The 17,859-nt window shown below is 42.3% G+C and overlaps 1 protein-coding gene across 2 annotated transcripts in view; it reads right to left on the bottom strand.

Annotated features, from left to right (window-relative positions):
* Positions 1-4,222: 4,222 nt before the first annotated feature.
* Positions 4,223-17,859, bottom strand: part of zgc:91976 (uncharacterized protein LOC492359 homolog) — a 52,973-nt gene continuing 39,336 nt past the window's right edge. For both annotated transcript variants that reach the window (XM_036592591.1, XM_036592590.1), the window contains 5 exons: positions 16,123-17,005; positions 14,276-14,393; positions 7,531-7,684; positions 7,018-7,184; positions 4,223-4,877 (listed from right to left, as the gene is read on the bottom strand). In XM_036592591.1, coding sequence (XP_036448484.1) covers positions 4,692-4,877; positions 7,018-7,184; positions 7,531-7,684; positions 14,276-14,393; positions 16,123-16,763 — 1,266 coding nt within the window. In that variant the 5' untranslated portion in view covers positions 16,764-17,005 and the 3' untranslated portion in view covers positions 4,223-4,691. The remainder of the gene's footprint in view (positions 4,878-7,017; positions 7,185-7,530; positions 7,685-14,275; positions 14,394-16,122; positions 17,006-17,859) is intronic.

A 17,859-nucleotide genomic window follows, 5' to 3' on the forward strand; every position in this document is an offset into this window, starting at 1 on the left:
TTTAAAAACTCCAGCAGCACTGCTGTGTCTGATCCACTCAGACCAGCACAACATACACTAACACACCACCATCACATCAGTGTTACTGCAGTGCTGAGAATGATCCACCACCCAAATAGTACCTGCTCTGTGAGGGTCCATGGGGGTCCTGACCACTGAAGAACAGGGTAAAAGGGGGCTAACAAAGTATCAGAGAAACAGATGGACTACAGTCTGTAACTGTAGAACTACAAAGTGCACCTATATAGTAAGTGGAGCTGATAAAATGGACAATGAGCATAGAAACAAGGAGGTGGTCATAATGTTGTGCCTGACCAGTGTATATTTTTTAAAACTTCGGGACTTAATCTGGAAGTGGTTGCTATCCTTTAGATCATGTGGTCATTATATGACCAACAGACATGGTCCAAAAACAGCTGATTATAACTTCTGTAAAATGACGACTTTGGAGATAGAAGGCTGTCTTACCACAGTGACGACCTGGGAGAAAATACTGCAGTCCAATACTATTAAATGGTCATTTTTGGAACGATTTCAACAATTTCAAACACGACTACCAGCTAACTTTTTAAAGTGCTTCTCGATGAACCTTGTCACCTTATCATGAACACATTCCCAAAGTGGAATTACTGAACCACGGCCGCCTCAAACGCTGGAATTATAGCTACTAACAGAGTAGAACATACATAGTGAGCCAGCTCTGAAAAACCACTTGACAAGTCAACATAAAATAGGGCTGCACAATATTACCTTTAGGTTATTCAGCAGACGCTCTGAATCACATGACAGCAGAAGGTGAATCCAGAGTTAGGAGTCTAGTCCAAGGACTCTTATTGGTATAGCCTCATGCTGCGTTTACATGTTGGCAGTAGACAGACTGCAGCAAACCAGAGACTCTATAGTTTTGCTGCCGACCAGAGGAAACATCCCGCAGATCATAGCGATAGGCTGGACCTTCCATCAAGAATTCAGTTTGCCCAACTTTTGCTGTCGGCTACAGCGGTGAAATAAACCGGACGCTGATTTTTTTTGGCAGGAAAGCCAAACGTCAGAGCCATTGTTGAATTCTAGACAAACCCAGTATTACACAACAGTTCCTGCCTTATTTTCCAAAACAATCCACAAAGGATGATTATTTAAGCAGTAGAACCCGAGAGGGAGTGTGTCATCGCGAAATAACATCACGGCTGTGATTTGGTCGCCGTAGATCATCACAGCCGTGATGTTATTGGCAATAACACACTCCTCGAGTGTTCTACTGCTTTAATACAACAGTTAAATAAATAAAGTAATAAATTAATAAACTGGGCCGTGAACGTGGCGTTTAATATGTTTTAATGTTCGCAGTTCCTTCACCAAATTATAGTTCCTTAACGAGCAGCTTGTTGCTACGTCAGAGTAACGAGCTCCGCCCACTCGCTGCACAGCCGGCAGTTCGTTCTCCAGCTCCACACAGACCAACTGACCGTTTGGGAATTTAGTCTCATCTTCAGAGTCTGACCAAATCGGCTGTCGGTCGTAAGTAAGAAGTAAAAACGTTTGAATGTCATCAATCATCCTTTGTCGCCACTAATGTTGTCATCATGCCAACGTTTGCCTGGCCTTGTCACTCCTTTGGTCACATACGGTGGGCATCGACCGTTTTTTCAATGTAAACGTGAACGCAGCGTTCGAGTTCTCCGAATCCTGGGCTGCTGAGTGGAACAAACTACACAATACTAAACATTATACTGTTTGTTAGCCGTCGCAATACTGATTTTGCAGAACGCTACAAGACGCAAATGTGATCTTTAGCCAGTCTCAATGTGCTGTGAGCATCTGAGTGTCTGTGGGTGTTTTCGTTACAGCTTCTACCAGCAAAAGTCGTTTATATTGGTAAAAAAATTTTTAAATAAAATCAAAATGGCCCAGTCTTTAACGTGTCACTTCACTGATTCACCAACGCTTCTTTAACATACTGCAAAGTGGAACAACATAAACACCATACTAGTACTTTGCTCATATCGTGCAGCCCCGTTCTTCAATTTGTAATTTCAGGATTACAATCAATGACAGAATGAAGACTGACTCACTCTTTGAAAATAGAGCTGGAAGCAAATTTCGTAAGCTTGTTCTTTCTCTACTAGTAACTTTTTTGCATGTTTTAGGCTTCATTTCTTAGGAGAAACAGTCGTATTATTGTGTCATGGTTGCAGTAGTTTTGGTAAAAAAAATGAATAAATAAATAAAAAAAAATAAAAAAATCAATAAAACTAGGAACTTCTGATGAGATTAGAGTTTCCTCAAACTCCACTTTTGGCTACAAATGCTCATGTGGAAAGACCACCGGTGTCCATTTATTCTGGCAAGACGGTGCTCATTTTGAAGCATATATCAACTGAACTGAGAGAGTAACGGCCTTCGCAAGCCTCGTGAATTTTCATAACAAAAACAAACCCTTGGCATGTTTGTGCTTTGAGACTACATCGTCACTGTTTTTAAGCCTCTGTCACAAATCTGTTTACAGCAAACTTATAACACATTCCTACTGGTTCTGAATGTTTGGGCCTTTCAAATGGCTGGTTTTCCCCAAATGCAGCCATTCCACCCCACCGTGCCCCCAAATGTGGGGTTATGATTCTGGGTACAAACATACAGACATACAGGGAGATTCACTCGAAAGAGGCCCCGAATATTCTGGAATAACTCTCGCTGGGATGAAGCAATCTGAATGAAGCAACGGGCAATGTGCTCCTCAGTATATGGAGCTTCGAACAAGCCGGGATGCCCCGATGAGGTAGGCACCAGACAGCCGTCGCAACGTTTAACCTCTGTTTGCAACTCCCCGGTGCAGACCCCCGTACCCCTTCATGTGCCTGGCAGAAAACAGAGATCACTTCCAGCATCGCATGTAATGCAATCGATTACATACGACAAGGTATGTAGTGTATTCTTTTGGTTCAGATTGCTTCATCCTAACGGGAGTTACAGCAGAATATTCGGGGCCTCTTTCGAGTGAATCTCCCTGTATTATTCAGAGCTTTGAATAGGTTCTTTTTGTCTTTGACTTGGCATTTCAGGGCTCATTTTGAGAAACGAATAGCTTACTAGATACTAGCATTCTGACTTGTACTTGGACAATAACAGAGCTGAGCTCCCGAGTGGCCAGTCATCTAAGAGTTGGATCTATCGGGACTTGGTGAGGCCCCAGCCATCCGTGCACGGGAGTCCAAGAGCATAACCGGCCTCTTCGCGGGTAGGATGGTCAAAAATAGGAGGACAAAAGTCACCCACTCAAACATCTGAAAGTGTTCCAACAGAAATATTTCTTTGTATAACCTTGTTCTTTGTTCCTCATCCTCCTTTCTTTCTGCCTCTCCCCCAGTAACTCCCTTCAGCTTAGTCTTGCAAGGCTAGATGTGGTCTGGTAACGAGGACACATGTCTGGGGACAGCTAAAACTTTGCTGGACGACAGTGAAATCTCCCACTAACTAGGGTACGACGCACCCTCCAAAACACGCCTACAGATTCCTCTAGTCCATGATGCTTTAATGTCCAGAGTACAGTCAAGCAAAACAAGCTACCCTGCAGAAATTACAAAAGGTGGCTTACATTAGATCACATCCATGGGCTAACAACAATCTGACAGCGCTGACGAGCCCCGCAACCCCCCCTACTTTGAGCTCCGCCTTCCTGAGACATCGGACTGATTTCGAAATTTCATGTTCAGTTTCCCACATTTAGCCCAAAATTTCTCATGGCTGTCCCCAGTTGTTCTCATTACCATGAGATCACGTCTGGCTCTGCGAGATTCTCTTCAGTCCCCACCTGAGACAAATAACAGGACATCTATAACGAGGGGATCAAGAAGTCATGAGACGCTAAAATTATTAACTGTAAATGCTACTAATGTGAAACCTCCCACTGTGGCTAAATGTTTTGGCTTCAGACAGATCAAGTAAGGTGGAGCTGACTGTTCACATACATTCTAAGAGGTCAAACTGTTTCTCTGCAAGACAAGTTTCTCTAGACATTCGGACAGACACGAAGCATGTGCGGAGATAATATTGAATATGTTGAGTTATTCAGTTTGTATTTGTGTGTAATGCATATATCAGTCGTTCTAAACCAGGTATGGGGACGCGTGGTACAATCTGTCAGGAACAAAGGCACTGGAAAAGCTCTAAAACGGACGTTAGACGCTCCAGCATTCAGAAAAATACAAATCTAAAAAACATACTATATTTGGACGTCTGTTTTTTTTTGTTTTTGGAAAATAAATCTGCGAAATTGTTTAGAAAAATCTCTCGCGCTTTCACCACGATTTGTACGATTCTTACAAAAAATACTTAAAAGAAAAAGTCAGACTAAAGGTTCAGGCTGTTTGACATAGTTTGGCGGTTAATTAACCCTTAAATTACATGAACTTGGTCTTGAATATTCAGATTCCTGAATACCAAGCTTAACACACTCTTGGCAGAAGCTGGTATCTTGGCGCTACAGTAGAGAGCAGCAAAACATATCCAGTTGTGAGAGGCTGTGCTCTACGTACATCGTCTTTGAGGGATGTTGAAATGCTTCAAAATAAAGTTCAAAAGGAATATACGCGTCACAGTGCTCAGCCAGTCGTATAGGGGTTGATGGGATACGTAGTCTCGCTCCCTTTCTCAGAGTCTCACAGAGCTCCAGCCCATCAGGCGCCGTGGTCAGGTCAGCGGGACTCCAGCCTGCTATACAGCACCCGGCTCCCCGGCAACGAGCGCCACGGCAAAGGCATCGGCACCGGCAGCTGATAATTGCGAGGCACGATGCCGTGAACGTTCTGCTCAAAGTATCGGAAGAGGCAGAACCACCAGACTCGAGAGAATGGGTTCCCCTGGGACGTCTGCTTAAGAAACTGCAAAACACAGAACATGGGAATGTCACTTAAATCGATGGAACAAGGGCAACACTGCAAAACAGCTAAATTCAAAGTACACGATCTGATTACAGATTCAGAGCGAGCGTTAAATTTACACTTCGGTGTTTTCCAGTCTGACTCTAAGCACATTCATCAAAGAAGGCTATGGGCAACGCTTTAACCCTAAGGCCCAGTCCAATTTCTTCTTTCGAGAGTCACCCTAGCTCTTAAAACTGAGTTACAAGCGGTAGTGGTTGAAATCTTCCCTACGAAATGGGACCCTCAAATTTAAAAAAAAAAACATTCATTAACAGCTACCAGCGCTGCTCTGTAGGCGACCCGGCCCGTCTTCAGTGACAGCAGAGGAGGGTAAAGTTCAGCTCCTCACTGCTGGGCTTTAGTTACATTTAGGGCATCATATGATCTTCAAAGAGGGGGGCAATTATTTATTATCACCCACCCCTAATTCTTCAGTGATATGAAGCTGAAGTCAGATATTCACCAGCTTCTTGGTCGAATTTTCCCGTTCCACCTTAAACGGTGCAGCAGTTGCATTCTGGCGCTTCAGGTGGAACGGGAAAGTTAGCTAGATAGCTACCGAGACATTAGCATGCTATTAGCGATTTATTATGCTTGTTATGAAGAAAACGACCAAAATACACTGAAACAACATTAAACTAAGATAATACAGTGGTTATTGTAATTTTTTAAGAGAGAAAATTCTCACATTTGTGGGTTTCTTTGGTCTCTTGTTCTCCATCTTGCCGGTTTTTCTTTTTTTCTCATAACTCTCTGATTGGAGTCTCTGAAAAACCTCCGTTTGGAGGGTCATGTAGCCCCAACACTTCGCCCTCCCCCTCTATCTCAACAAACATTGGGACAACCTACCCCTAGACGTGAACACGCAGAAGTACATCCTTTTGCCATTTTAGAAGCACATGAGAAAAATTTTTGAGGCAACTGAGGTGAGTTTGGTATCTGCTTGTGTGAATGTTAGTGTCTCTCCAAAAGCGAACATAATGTCAGTGAGTGTGTTTACATGCACTTAACAATCCGATCATAATCGGATTTCTGCAGTTATTCGATTATTCAAATGGTCATGTAAACACCATAATCCAATCTAGAAATCAGAGTAAGAAATCCGATAAAGAGGCTGGATTTTAGCTCAGTAATCAGATTTCTCAGTGCATGTGAACTCTTACTCTGCTTTATTTCGTATTTCTCAGTCTGCGCATGCGCGAGATCAGACGGTGGATGTCATGAGACGCTGAAAACCATGAGGCGCTGAAACCAAACATGAAATAAAGGATTTAAATATTCTTCATCTTCTAGATGATGTGTGTTCACATTTTTCCTCAGTATGATGTTTGAGTTTTACATTACGTTTACGTTGCGTCCTCTGTGAGTTTATTGGCTGGTTGCAAAGCAGAAATCTGATTACTGCCTGACTTACGTAGACCTGGAGTTTCCCCATCATCGGATTACTCAAGTGCATGTAAACGTGTTGATCGAATTACTGACAAAATCTGATTTTCTGCAGTTATCAGATGATTGAGTGCATGTAAACACACTCAGTGGCTCATCTAAGAACAGCTTCTGTTGAGAGGACTCAGCTGTAGCTCTTTGCTTGTTAACATAGTGAGATGATAATATACTGAGAGTTGGAGACTTTTGTGTAATTTTCTGTTAAATTTATAATGTTTTACTTTTACACCGCAAGATAAATACCTTCTACTTAATGGCTGCTTAGCCTGGAAATTAAATCAACAAAAATGTAAAGTTTCCAGTTAAGGTGCAAATTAGCTTTAAGTTCTACAGTCCTACATTTTCAAATTATTATATGAAGATTTTCATTCCAAACACTAAATTCTATTGTAACAATCTGGGAAATGTTTTTTTGGAAAAAAATAACAGCTGATGTATAAAGAAAAACATATTTTTAATTTCTCTAGCAAAGATGGTCTCAATGATAATATAGGATTGATATTTTGGAACAAAACCCAAATTTATTTACTTGCTTTTTTTGGAGTGTAGTGATGATTAATTGCCTTTTAGTAAAAAATCAGGCCTGTTGGCCGACTAAGAAAAGCCATGGTTTGGGTAGAGCCCTAGTGTGTTCACAATAAGCCCCACTCACCTGCTGATTGGCCATTGTGTGATACCACCAGAAGAGGCGTGTAGTGATGAAGTATGCAACTACCACATCCACCGTGTAGTGGTCGTGAGCCAGCAGGATACAGAAAATCCCAACAGAGCTCAAACCCAGACATATCCAGTGATACCACCAAAACCTCCGTGGAGAATCTGCACACAGTACACGATTCATTTCTTCATTTCATGCTATTCTGGAAATAACACAAGCATAAAGAAACCACAGCAACTGATGTGGCAGATGTGAAGACAAGCATCGCCACTAGATGCCACTGTTGCGCATAATATGATCCAACCTAGTAAACGCACAGTCATTACTGAGCCCAGTCTTAAAGGGACAGTCAGGAACAGATTATTTTGGGGCTTCTTCTGTTGTAGCTTCAGAATAACAGTCTAATGGTCTTCATCCACCGATCCACAACAGATTCATTTTCAAAAATAAATGTGAAAGAAAGCTACTTCATCATTAAGCGCAGTGTTCATGTATGCGTGCACTCACACTCTTTAATAAAGAGGTATGTTAACGTCAGCATCACGGTGTGTCCGCTGTAAAGATAATCCCCACACATGGAGTGGGATCCGGTGATTGACAGACCACCCCCAGAGATCATCTTCATAATGCGCCTCAGCTGAGCTTCGTAGTCCCCAAACAGCTGCAAAACACAAATAAACACACAAATCAGCCCAACAATGTACTATGAAGCAGAACGGGATAACATTATGACCACCTCCTTGTTTCTGCGCTCATTGTCCATTTTATCAGCTCCACTTACTATATAGGTGCACTTTGTAGTTCTACAGTTACAGACTGTAGTCCATCTGTTTCTCTGATACTTTGTTAGCCCCCTTTTACCCTGTTCTTCAGTGGTCAGGACCCCCATGGACCCTCACAGAGCAGGTACTATTTGGGTGGTGGATCATTCTCAGCACTGCAGTAACACTGATGTGGTGGTGGTGTGTTAGTGTGTGTTGCGCTGGTGCGAGTGGATCAGGCACAGCAGTGCTGCTGGAGTTTTTAAACACCTCAGTGTCACTACTGGACTGAGAATAGTCCACCAACCAAAACTATCCAGCCAACAGCGTCCTGTGACCACTGATGAAGGACTAGAGGATGACCAACGCAAACTGTGCAGCAGCAGATGAGCTATCGTCTCTGACTTTACATCCACAAGGTGGACTGACAAGGTAGGAGTGTCTAATAGAGTGGACAGTGAGTGGACACAGTGTTTAAAAACTCCAGCAGCATTGCTGTGTCTGATCCACTCAGACCAGCGCAACACACACTAACACACCACCACCACATCAGTGTTACTGCAGTGCTGAGAATGACCCACCACCCAAATAGTACCTGCTCTGTGAGGGTCCATGGGGGTCCTGACCACTGAAGAACAGGGTAAAAGGGGGCTAACAAAGTATCAGAGAAACAGATGGACTACAGTCTGTAACTGTAGAACTACAAAGTGCACCTATATAGTAAGTGGAGCTGATAAAATGGACAATGAGCGCAGAAAAAAGGAGGTGGTCATAATGTTATGGCTGATCGGTGTATAAAGTAATACACTGTTTGTTGTTTTGCTCAAATTAGGGGTGCAACAAATATTTGACTGATCATTTTGATTATTTGAAAATTGATGACCAAATTAGTTGGCAACTAATTTAGTAGTCGATTAGTTGGTGCTACCTTTACACGTCTTTCTCGCGCTCACTAGGAACATTTTGATGTGGCTGCCTCAAGAACACAATCCTCAAAAGTGAGGAGCTAAACTCGTCAGTTGTGCTGTTTGTAAAGCCAACCTCAGCTGGCACTGGAGCGCATCCTCCATGCTGGAGCATCTGAAGAGGAAACTTGTCGGCTCACTGGACGAAGAACACAGGAGAGCGTCTGAAAACTGTTTTCTGTTCCCCGTGAACGTTTGGCTCCACTCGCTAACAGTTTCAGGAGGTAGTTCTCAGCGGACACACAGGGCAGCTGGATGAAGGGTCACCGTTGAAATGAAATGTTTACACAAAGTCGCTCAAGTTTAACTGTTCATAGAGAAGTTTGCCACAATCATTCGCCACTTTCCCATCCGCTCCATCAGAGCACATCTGCTCTGCTGTGAGGAACAGCTGCTCTCAGAGGAGAGCGAGACTCTCACTGGAGCACGGAGAGACGCCGACTTTCCTCTGAGTCAAAAAAGACGTGACTGTAGAATTTAGTTTCAGCCGAGTGCAGACAGACAGCAGAATGCACAGAGCACAGACCGCACTGTTTAAATTTAACATCTAAATTTAGAGTTTTTTATGTACTTTTGGGTAGGTAGTTGGGTGGGTAGTTGGGTGGGTAGTTGGGTGGGTAGTTGGGTGGGTGGGTGGTTAGTTGGGTGGGTAGTTGGGTGGGTAGTTGGCTGGTTAGTTGGGTGGGTGGGTGTTTAGTTGGCTGGGTAGTTGGCTGGTTAGTTGGGTGGGTGGATGGGTAGTTGGGTGGGTAGTTAGGTGGTTAGTTGGGTGGTTAGTTGGGTGGTTAGTTGGGTGGTTAGTTGGGTGGGTGGGTGGGTAGTTGGCTGGGTAGTTGGGTGGGTAGTTGGCTGATAAGTTGGGTGGGTAGTTGGGTGGGTGGGTGTATAGGTAGTTGGGTGGGTGGGTGTATGGGTAGTTGGGTGGGTGGTTGGGATGGTGGGAAGTTGGGTGGGAAGTTGGGTGGGAAGTTGGGTGGGTGGGTGGGAAGTTGGGTTGTGGGTATTGGGGTGGGTATTGGGGTGGGTATTTGGGTGGGTCGGGTGGGTATTTGGGTGGGTATTTGGGTGGGTGGGTGGGAGGGATGGGAAGTTGGGTGGGGTGGGTAGTTGGGTGGGTGGGTGTCCGAATGTGCAGGTAGATTAAATAAACCTATGATTCAGCATAAGAGATTCAGTCCTCATCTCTCTTCTCTTCTGGCCCCACTGGGAAGAGCTGAACAGCCTAATGGCTCCAGGGACAGAGGATCTCCCGAGTCTGTCGGCTGAGCAGCTCGAGTGACTAAACGATTTCTCTGGTCTGATTAATGTCAACATTTCCAGAATCCTTTTTCTGCTCTCTTTAAAACGTCAACATTGTGTCAGTTCTCAAACTTTTATGTCTACATACCGAACATCTTGTAAACATTTACCTTTTAGTTGGTTAATACAACTGTTATGGATGCCAACAGGCAGCCTGGGTTGAAAGTTAGACAGACGTAACAACAACAATCAAAGAAGGCAGGACTTTCTCAGACTTCGGCAGAAGGTCAGTTGCAGACCTGTACGTTTTCCACCCTGACTTTCCAAGACGCAACATAACGAACACCCAAATAACGATTTCAGTACTCAGATGTCAGGAACGGTTAACTGAGTACTTGAGAACATCTGTACAATATATACCTTGCAGTACGAGGGCTTTGTACACAACTGGAACGCTGCAAAAAATGCATTAGGCTTCCTTGTCAGTAGCCAACACTGCAATCGCTGTCAAACATCTGGACACGTAGCGTTTATTTCAGTCTCTCAGAATAGGGCATGTGCACATGTTGAAATGTGGCATCACTGTACCAGGACAGGAAACCAAACCCACTGACCTTCTGCCCATGTCAGAGTGATGAGGGACTGTGTGACACAGAGAGAGAGAGATCCCGTGTGATGTGTGCTTGTGTCTCTTTGTCTTTGTCTCCCACGCCCATAGTTTCCTGTAAGCTTGTTTAAGGAAACTCAAGTTTTAAATAACTTTAGGAAACAAAATTCGCTAAGCTTAAGGTTTCCTCCTTTCAATGACGCATCATCGTTTTTCAAAAAGAGTCAAAACCAGACTAAAAACTGAAACTGATCTGCTCAAAATGATCAGGGATTGGTGTGGGATAGAAGATTAAGCCTAGCCTTAGGCTCAACTACACTAGCAGGGCAACTCTTCATTTAAAATCATGTCTTGTCTGGTACAAGTCTTACAATCTGGTATTAAATAAGACGTATTTGTCCAGATCGTTGCTCAAAGGTTTCAGAAATTTGAGTTAGAGATGGACATTCTGACTAACTGACATTTGAATGTTGAGAGTTTATGATATATGGTTACTTACAGGGGAAAAAATGAACTAAAAAGGGGGAAAATGGTCAAAAAATGTTTATTATTATTTATTTATTTAAAACGTTTATAAAACAATACATAAACATTAAAAACAAAGCCTAAAGATATCGGTTGGTTTTCATCTTGGATGACCAGAAGCTGCTCCTTCATGACCTAATGAGCAAACACTAACACGAACCAGCACAAGGTTGGACACGAATGAGGACTCGTGATCTTCTACACAAGGCCTTTTCTCCTCTGTGGACAATGTGCCGACATGTCAGAAAAACATTTATTTATTGTTTCTGGACTTCAACAGAAGTAGTTAGCGACAAAGGCACACCAGAGTACTGGCCATGTGATCTCTGCCTTCTCAGTCACGTAGCAAAGTATAATAAGTCACCTGGTTACAGTCCTGTTAAATCATAAAAACTCACGTCTTTGAGTTGTCAGCCTCAGGACGGGTTGTTAAAGGAGTGAGTGGTGTGATTGAGGTAGTGCTGCTAACTACGCAAATAATCTAGCTGACATTAGCTAAACTTTTATCACGTAAAAACAAATATCTACCATTTTTTTGGGTTGTTTCCCGTTCTTGCAGTAGTAAATGGTATGGCCAAAAAAATATATCATGGCACAATTTAGATTATTGGAGATTTATATATATATATATATATATATATATATATATATATATATATATATATATATATATATATATATATATATATATATTATATAGTGTATTTATGTGTTTTCTTCAAATAGAAGCATTTTGGATGCTTAAGTAAATGTATTTTATAGATTAACAGTGTCATATTCTTCACATTTAATAAGAACCACATCCAGCAACTGAAATAAATCTAAAATATTTTTATTGGGCCAAAGAATAAAAACAGAAATGGACAGTATGTAGACAAATGTCGATATTGCTTTTTAACCCTAACGAGACAGAGGAAAGTTCTCTAAGCTGGGAAAAATGCTGCTGTTTTACGCTCAGAAGTCATTAGTATCATACATGCGTCTCACTTACACTGGTACAAGTCTTACAATTTGCAAAAGACGTATTTGTCCAGATCGTTGCTCAAAGATTTCAGAAATGTGAGTTAGAGATGGACATTCTGACTAACTGAGATTAGAATGTAAAGAGTTTATGATATATGGTCATATATGTATGAGTTTATGATATATGGTCACTTCCAGGGGAAAAGAATTAACTAAAAAGGGGAAAAACAGTCAAGAACATTTCTAAACAATATTTAAATGTTTAAAAATAGCCTAGGGATATCGGTTGGTTTTCATCGTGGAGCGGCTTCTCTAAGCTGGGAAAAATGTTGCTGCTTTACACTCAGAAGTCATTAGTATCAGCACTATTTTTCAAAAAGAGTCAAAACCAGACTAAAAACTGAAACTGATCTGCTCAAAATGATCAGGGATTGGTGTGGGATAGAAGATTAAGCCTTGCCTTAGGCTCAACTACACTAGCAGGGCAACTCTTCATTTAAAATCATGTCTTGTCTGGTACAAGTCTTATAATCTGGTATTAAATAAGACGTATTTGTCCAGATCGTTGCTCAAAGATTTCAGAAATGTGAGTTAGAGATGGACATCCTGACTAACTGACATTTGAATGTTAAGAGTTAATGATATATGGTTACTTTCAGGGGAAAAAAATGAACTAAAAAGGGGGAAAATGGTCAAAAAATGTTTATTATTATTTATTTAAAAGTCATTAGTATCACACATGCGCCTCTTACACTTCAGGTTTTACCGACGACCGTCAGGCACTGCTGGCATTTGGTAAATATCATAAGCCATTCATGCTGGGAAGCCGCGGAGCCTTTCGGCTTGTAGCCCGAAACTGCGACGGGCCGAACAAGGGTCCCCGCAGACTCCATGCTAGACTAATGGCTAACAGCTAACCCCAAGAGACCGGCTTTTCCTTACACTTTCTTTTCCCCCTTTAACTCATTACATTCTGATGTTCGTTCCTTTGACAACAAACTGGACTAACTTAGTTCAGAGCGCAACTCGCCACACAGGAAGTGATGGAATTAATGTGTTTTACAATATCCGTACGCCGAGTTATCAGCATTTATTGGTGTCACACCTTTAAAAAGAACTTAATCAATACACTGGATAAACGGTTATATCCTCCACTGCTACTTCCTTGGGATTGATAAAATATCCACACCTTAAGTTTTATAGATACTCAGATAACAAAGCAAGTCAGAATGGCAGAGTTCACATGTTCAACATTGCAGAGGAGTCATCGGTGAGTCAGACTCAGATACAACCCACCACCATCAGAACCCCTGCAAAAAGCACTAAGAGAAGAGATAAAGTGACTCGAAAAACACTCTTTCAAAGAAAGGCTTCACTCTGTGCTTGACCCAGACTGGGTATCATGACCATGTGGCCAACCTACTGAATGTGGATTGTTAGAGGAGCCTGAATTTCAAATATGTATAATATCATTTATTTGGATATGTAGTCCTCACAGATTTAGCTGATGTTTTCACTTTTTCCTATTAAAATGTTTTTTAAAAGCCACTTAACATATCAAAGTGTTATGTTTTTGGATATTTTGCACTGGGGCATATTTTGAGGACATGCTGCAAAACTGCAACTGTGGGTTTTAAAAATTATATAAATTTCTTATTGTGATTTTGGGTTGAATTCAATCTGATATTAGCATCTTCATCAATATTCACAAAATGTACATCTGTAGTGATTTTTATCACCAAACATGTTTGGAATAATGGAAAACATCACTGCAAAGTAAACAAAAAAACAAAATGCAAAAATGTCAATAGAAGACAGATATGTTGTTTGATTTTTGCATGGTGTGAAATTCAAAATATTAAAAACTTTTAATCACAAATGATGCTTTGATTGACTTCAGAATGTGTCCTGTAGGGGTATGTGGTCTTATGGACACGTAATCAGACGTAGGCAAAAATAAAGAGCTTTAAACACTCAATTTTGCACCAGAGTGTCTCTGAGGGTTAAAACAGACAAAGCAGCAATACTGAATATATCATCATACCATCCAACCTGAAACTCACACATTTCTCAAAAGTCAGTCTGAAAACTAAACAAACGCATGAACGTCTGTCAGAGTAGTCGTAGGCCACGGTGTGCGGCTGGGGTTTACGAGTGGTTTGGAACGACTGGTGTGCTGCTGAGAGCTTTACCTTTGGTGAGCATTTGAAGTGCATGCCTGGAACAGGTAAGGTGGTGACATACATGGTCACACACCTGTAGAGGTACAGTGTTCCCACGATGAAGAAGAAACGGCGGCCAACTATGGACCTAAAGTACACAGAAAAACAGGAAGTGTTTTGCACACATTTTAAAACGCCCCTAAAGTCACAAAGACGCAGAAAAATAATTTGTGTAAAAAAATAAATCAATTAATTAATTAATTAATAATAATAATAATAATAATAATAATAATAATAATAATGCATGAAAGCAAAAATCCACGAATTATGCAAATTGCAAAAGCACAAAATAAGCTTCCACTTCAACTTTAATAATCAGAAAGATTGTCTTTCTGTCACCCAAGTACAATTCATTCAATTTCAGTCGCTCAGATTAGAGTCTTTATCCTCTAAACTTGCCTCAGTGCAGAGTCAGAGAGCTGGAACTGCAAGTAGTCTGGCAAGTAGATAAGGCTAGCTAAAACTAGCTTAAGCTAACAGCTCCACATACAAAAACGCAGGTTTATCCGCTCAGATCAGCCTTTATTCTCAAAACGTGCGTCAGTGAGGCTTCAGTGAGCCGGAATCAACCTGTTCTGTGGTGTATAAATAAACCTGTTCCATGCTAAGCTACTGCAGTAGCTACCTGCTGCGAGGACTTCTGGGCCTCGCCTCACGCCTCACGCCTCACGCCTCACGCCTCACAATTAGCGTTCTGGGCCAACAGCATAAAAAAAAACAAAAAACGAACATAAAATAAAGCCATTTATTCACACTTATCTCTGATTCTTTTTCTCATTAAACACAGTGCATATAAAAGCCAGACTGAGGTTAACCTCAGATTCTACTGATATGCCACTGATTTTGTCAGCCTGCTGTTTTAAAAAGAACTAAAAAGATAAAAAGATAAAAGGTGCTGGACAGACTGTAATACAGTGGTCTGTGTTTAAGCAGACTAACTCATGTTTGAGCAAACTCTGTGATGGGGTGGCCTGTGTTTTAAGAGACTGTTAGGGATTGGTCTGTGAGAAGACTCGGCCTGTGTTACAGACCGTCCTGCGTCTGAAGAGACGCCGTTACAGACCGTCCTGCGTCTGAAGAGACGCCGTTACAGACCGTCCTGCGTCTGAATGGACACCGTTTCAGAGCGTCCTGCGTCTGAAGAGACGCCGTTACAGACCGTCCTGCGTCTGAAGAGACGCCGTTACAGACCATCCTGCGTCTGAGCGGACGCCATTACAGACCGTCCTGCGTCTGAGCGGACGCCGTTACAGACTGTCCTGCGTCTGAACAGACACCGTTACAGACCATCCTGCATCTGAATGGACGCCGTTACAGACCGTCCTGCATCTGAAGAGACACCGTTACAGACTGTCCTGTGTCTGAAGAGACACTGTTACAGACCGTCCTCCGTCTGAACAGACGCCATTACAGACCGCCCTGCGTCTGAACAGACGCCGTTACAGACCGGCCTGTGTTTGTGTATGTTTAAGCAGACTCTGTTATAGACTGTCCTGTGTTTGAGTAAACTCTGTTATACTGAGTCACAACATTTCACACATACAGAGTCAAGAGTGTCCTAGTTAATCTGAAACAGAGTTATGGGGAAATTATTTTATTTGATAATATTAATCAGAAATATCAAAGCACATTTCTATTCCGCTGACAAAATGGCCACTAGGTGGCCTACAGAAAGAGGTTAAGCCATTATTATTGTTCTTATTATTTTTGTTATTATTATTTCTGTTATGATATATGATTTTATATTCTTACTGTACAGGAAACAGGACACGCATGTATAAAAATGAGTTCTGTGTCTGAAAAGGTTCGAGACCTACCTATGTTTGAGCAGGAGCCACTGTACGATCCACACTCCCACCAGCAGCATGCCGTTGATTTCGCAGATGGAGAAGGCCCACTGCACTCGGTCAAACAGGTCAAAGAACTTATCCGGCAGAGGTGGAGACTCCTCTTTGGATGGGACTCGCTCGTGCACCACCGAAATCACTACTGACGTTGTGACGAAGCAGCACAAGGCGTATATGAAGGCCACGGCCGTTTTAGACCATTCAGTCGGAAACGGAGAGCGCTCGTGCTCGGGAGGTAATGGGATTTGTATACGGACAGGCTCGGAATGGAATCCGTTTTTCGGCCCCCCGTTGAGGACCTTGCCGTTGCTAACGGTCCCGTTGCTGAGGGAGGTTCCCACGTGTCCGTTAGTATGGTGGCTGATGCCATGGTTACCATTCTTATGCACCTCCATGTGGTTAGCAATGCGTAGTGTCTCTACGCGCTCCAGCAGCTGATGTCCGTTGTCTGCTGTAACCAGCGACAGCGGAGGATTCCTGAAGTCCGATTCGGAGAGCTGTAGGAGAGCATGACCGTCCACATTCCGGAGGGCCTCGGAATATTCCGGCATGCCCTCCTCGGCCAGCCATTCGGACACCTCCGCCGCTGACCAGAGTCCCACCTCCTTCATGGCTGAAGAGGGTCAAGTCAGAGCAGGATGAGGGGCAGGTTGGGGGTGACTTTACAGTACACGCTCAGCAGTCTAGTCCCCAGAGAATAGTCATGTTGCCCCTGGGACACTGGAAGTGCAGTGCTGGGGCATTCGTTTTCTTACCCCCCCCACCCCGTTCAAAATTAGAAGTGATCAGAGATCTTTGTAAGGACTTGCAGCCTGATTCCTCTGGGAATTCCTTCAACAGGGGGGACCCAACACTGCAAAAACATACGAAGACAGTTTAGTTACATACATATACTTGGGGTGGACAATGAAAATGACAGGACTATGAAATCACTTCACGATAAACTTCTCTGAGTACATCATGGGCTCCCTAGTGGTGTCCAGGGTCTGCAGGTATGAACTGAGAACTGTCTAGCATAGTACATGAAACACTGAATTAAAAAACCATTGTAATAAAACTTATAGCATTTGATATATAACGAAATGTAAACAAAGTCATTCAGAGTAATTTGATGCAAAATGCGCAGTACAGAAACTTGCAATCTTGGATTTCTTTACAGTGGTGGTGATGGGAACCAGTGTCTCAATGTTTACTACACAAATATAGTCATTTTATTTACTATCCAAAATCAGAAAACCTTATCTCGCTTAAAAATGGTCAACTACCATTCACACCGTGTCAAATTTTCCATCATAAACATATTTAAAAATACATTTTAGGCCAAAACCTGATCAAAATTACTGTCAAACGACGTCTCAGGCATCAGGCAATGTATTGGTGAACATCTGATGTAATAGGCTTCTGTGAGGGAGCTTGTAAAACACACCACTTTGCTTTGTTTAAATCTTAACCGTTTCATAAAAGTTTCGTTTAAAAATATCACGGTATTCAATTTTTAACATACGGCCCATTGCTTAACACACACCACTACCACCGTGCAGTTAACGTGTCAAGAAAACGTCTTAGTGCTACATGAGAAAACAGTGACGAAGTGTGAATCTTCACCAATATATCCTGTGTGGTTAACACATCTAGAGCTTGTATCAGCATTATGACAATACTGTCTTGGTGGGGGAAGTAAATTATAGTTTATATTTATAGTTTATA

Source organism: Colossoma macropomum, unplaced genomic scaffold, assembly GCF_904425465.1.
Source record: "Colossoma macropomum unplaced genomic scaffold, Colossoma_macropomum, whole genome shotgun sequence".
In the NCBI taxonomy this organism is placed as follows: domain Eukaryota; kingdom Metazoa; phylum Chordata; class Actinopteri; order Characiformes; family Serrasalmidae; genus Colossoma; species Colossoma macropomum.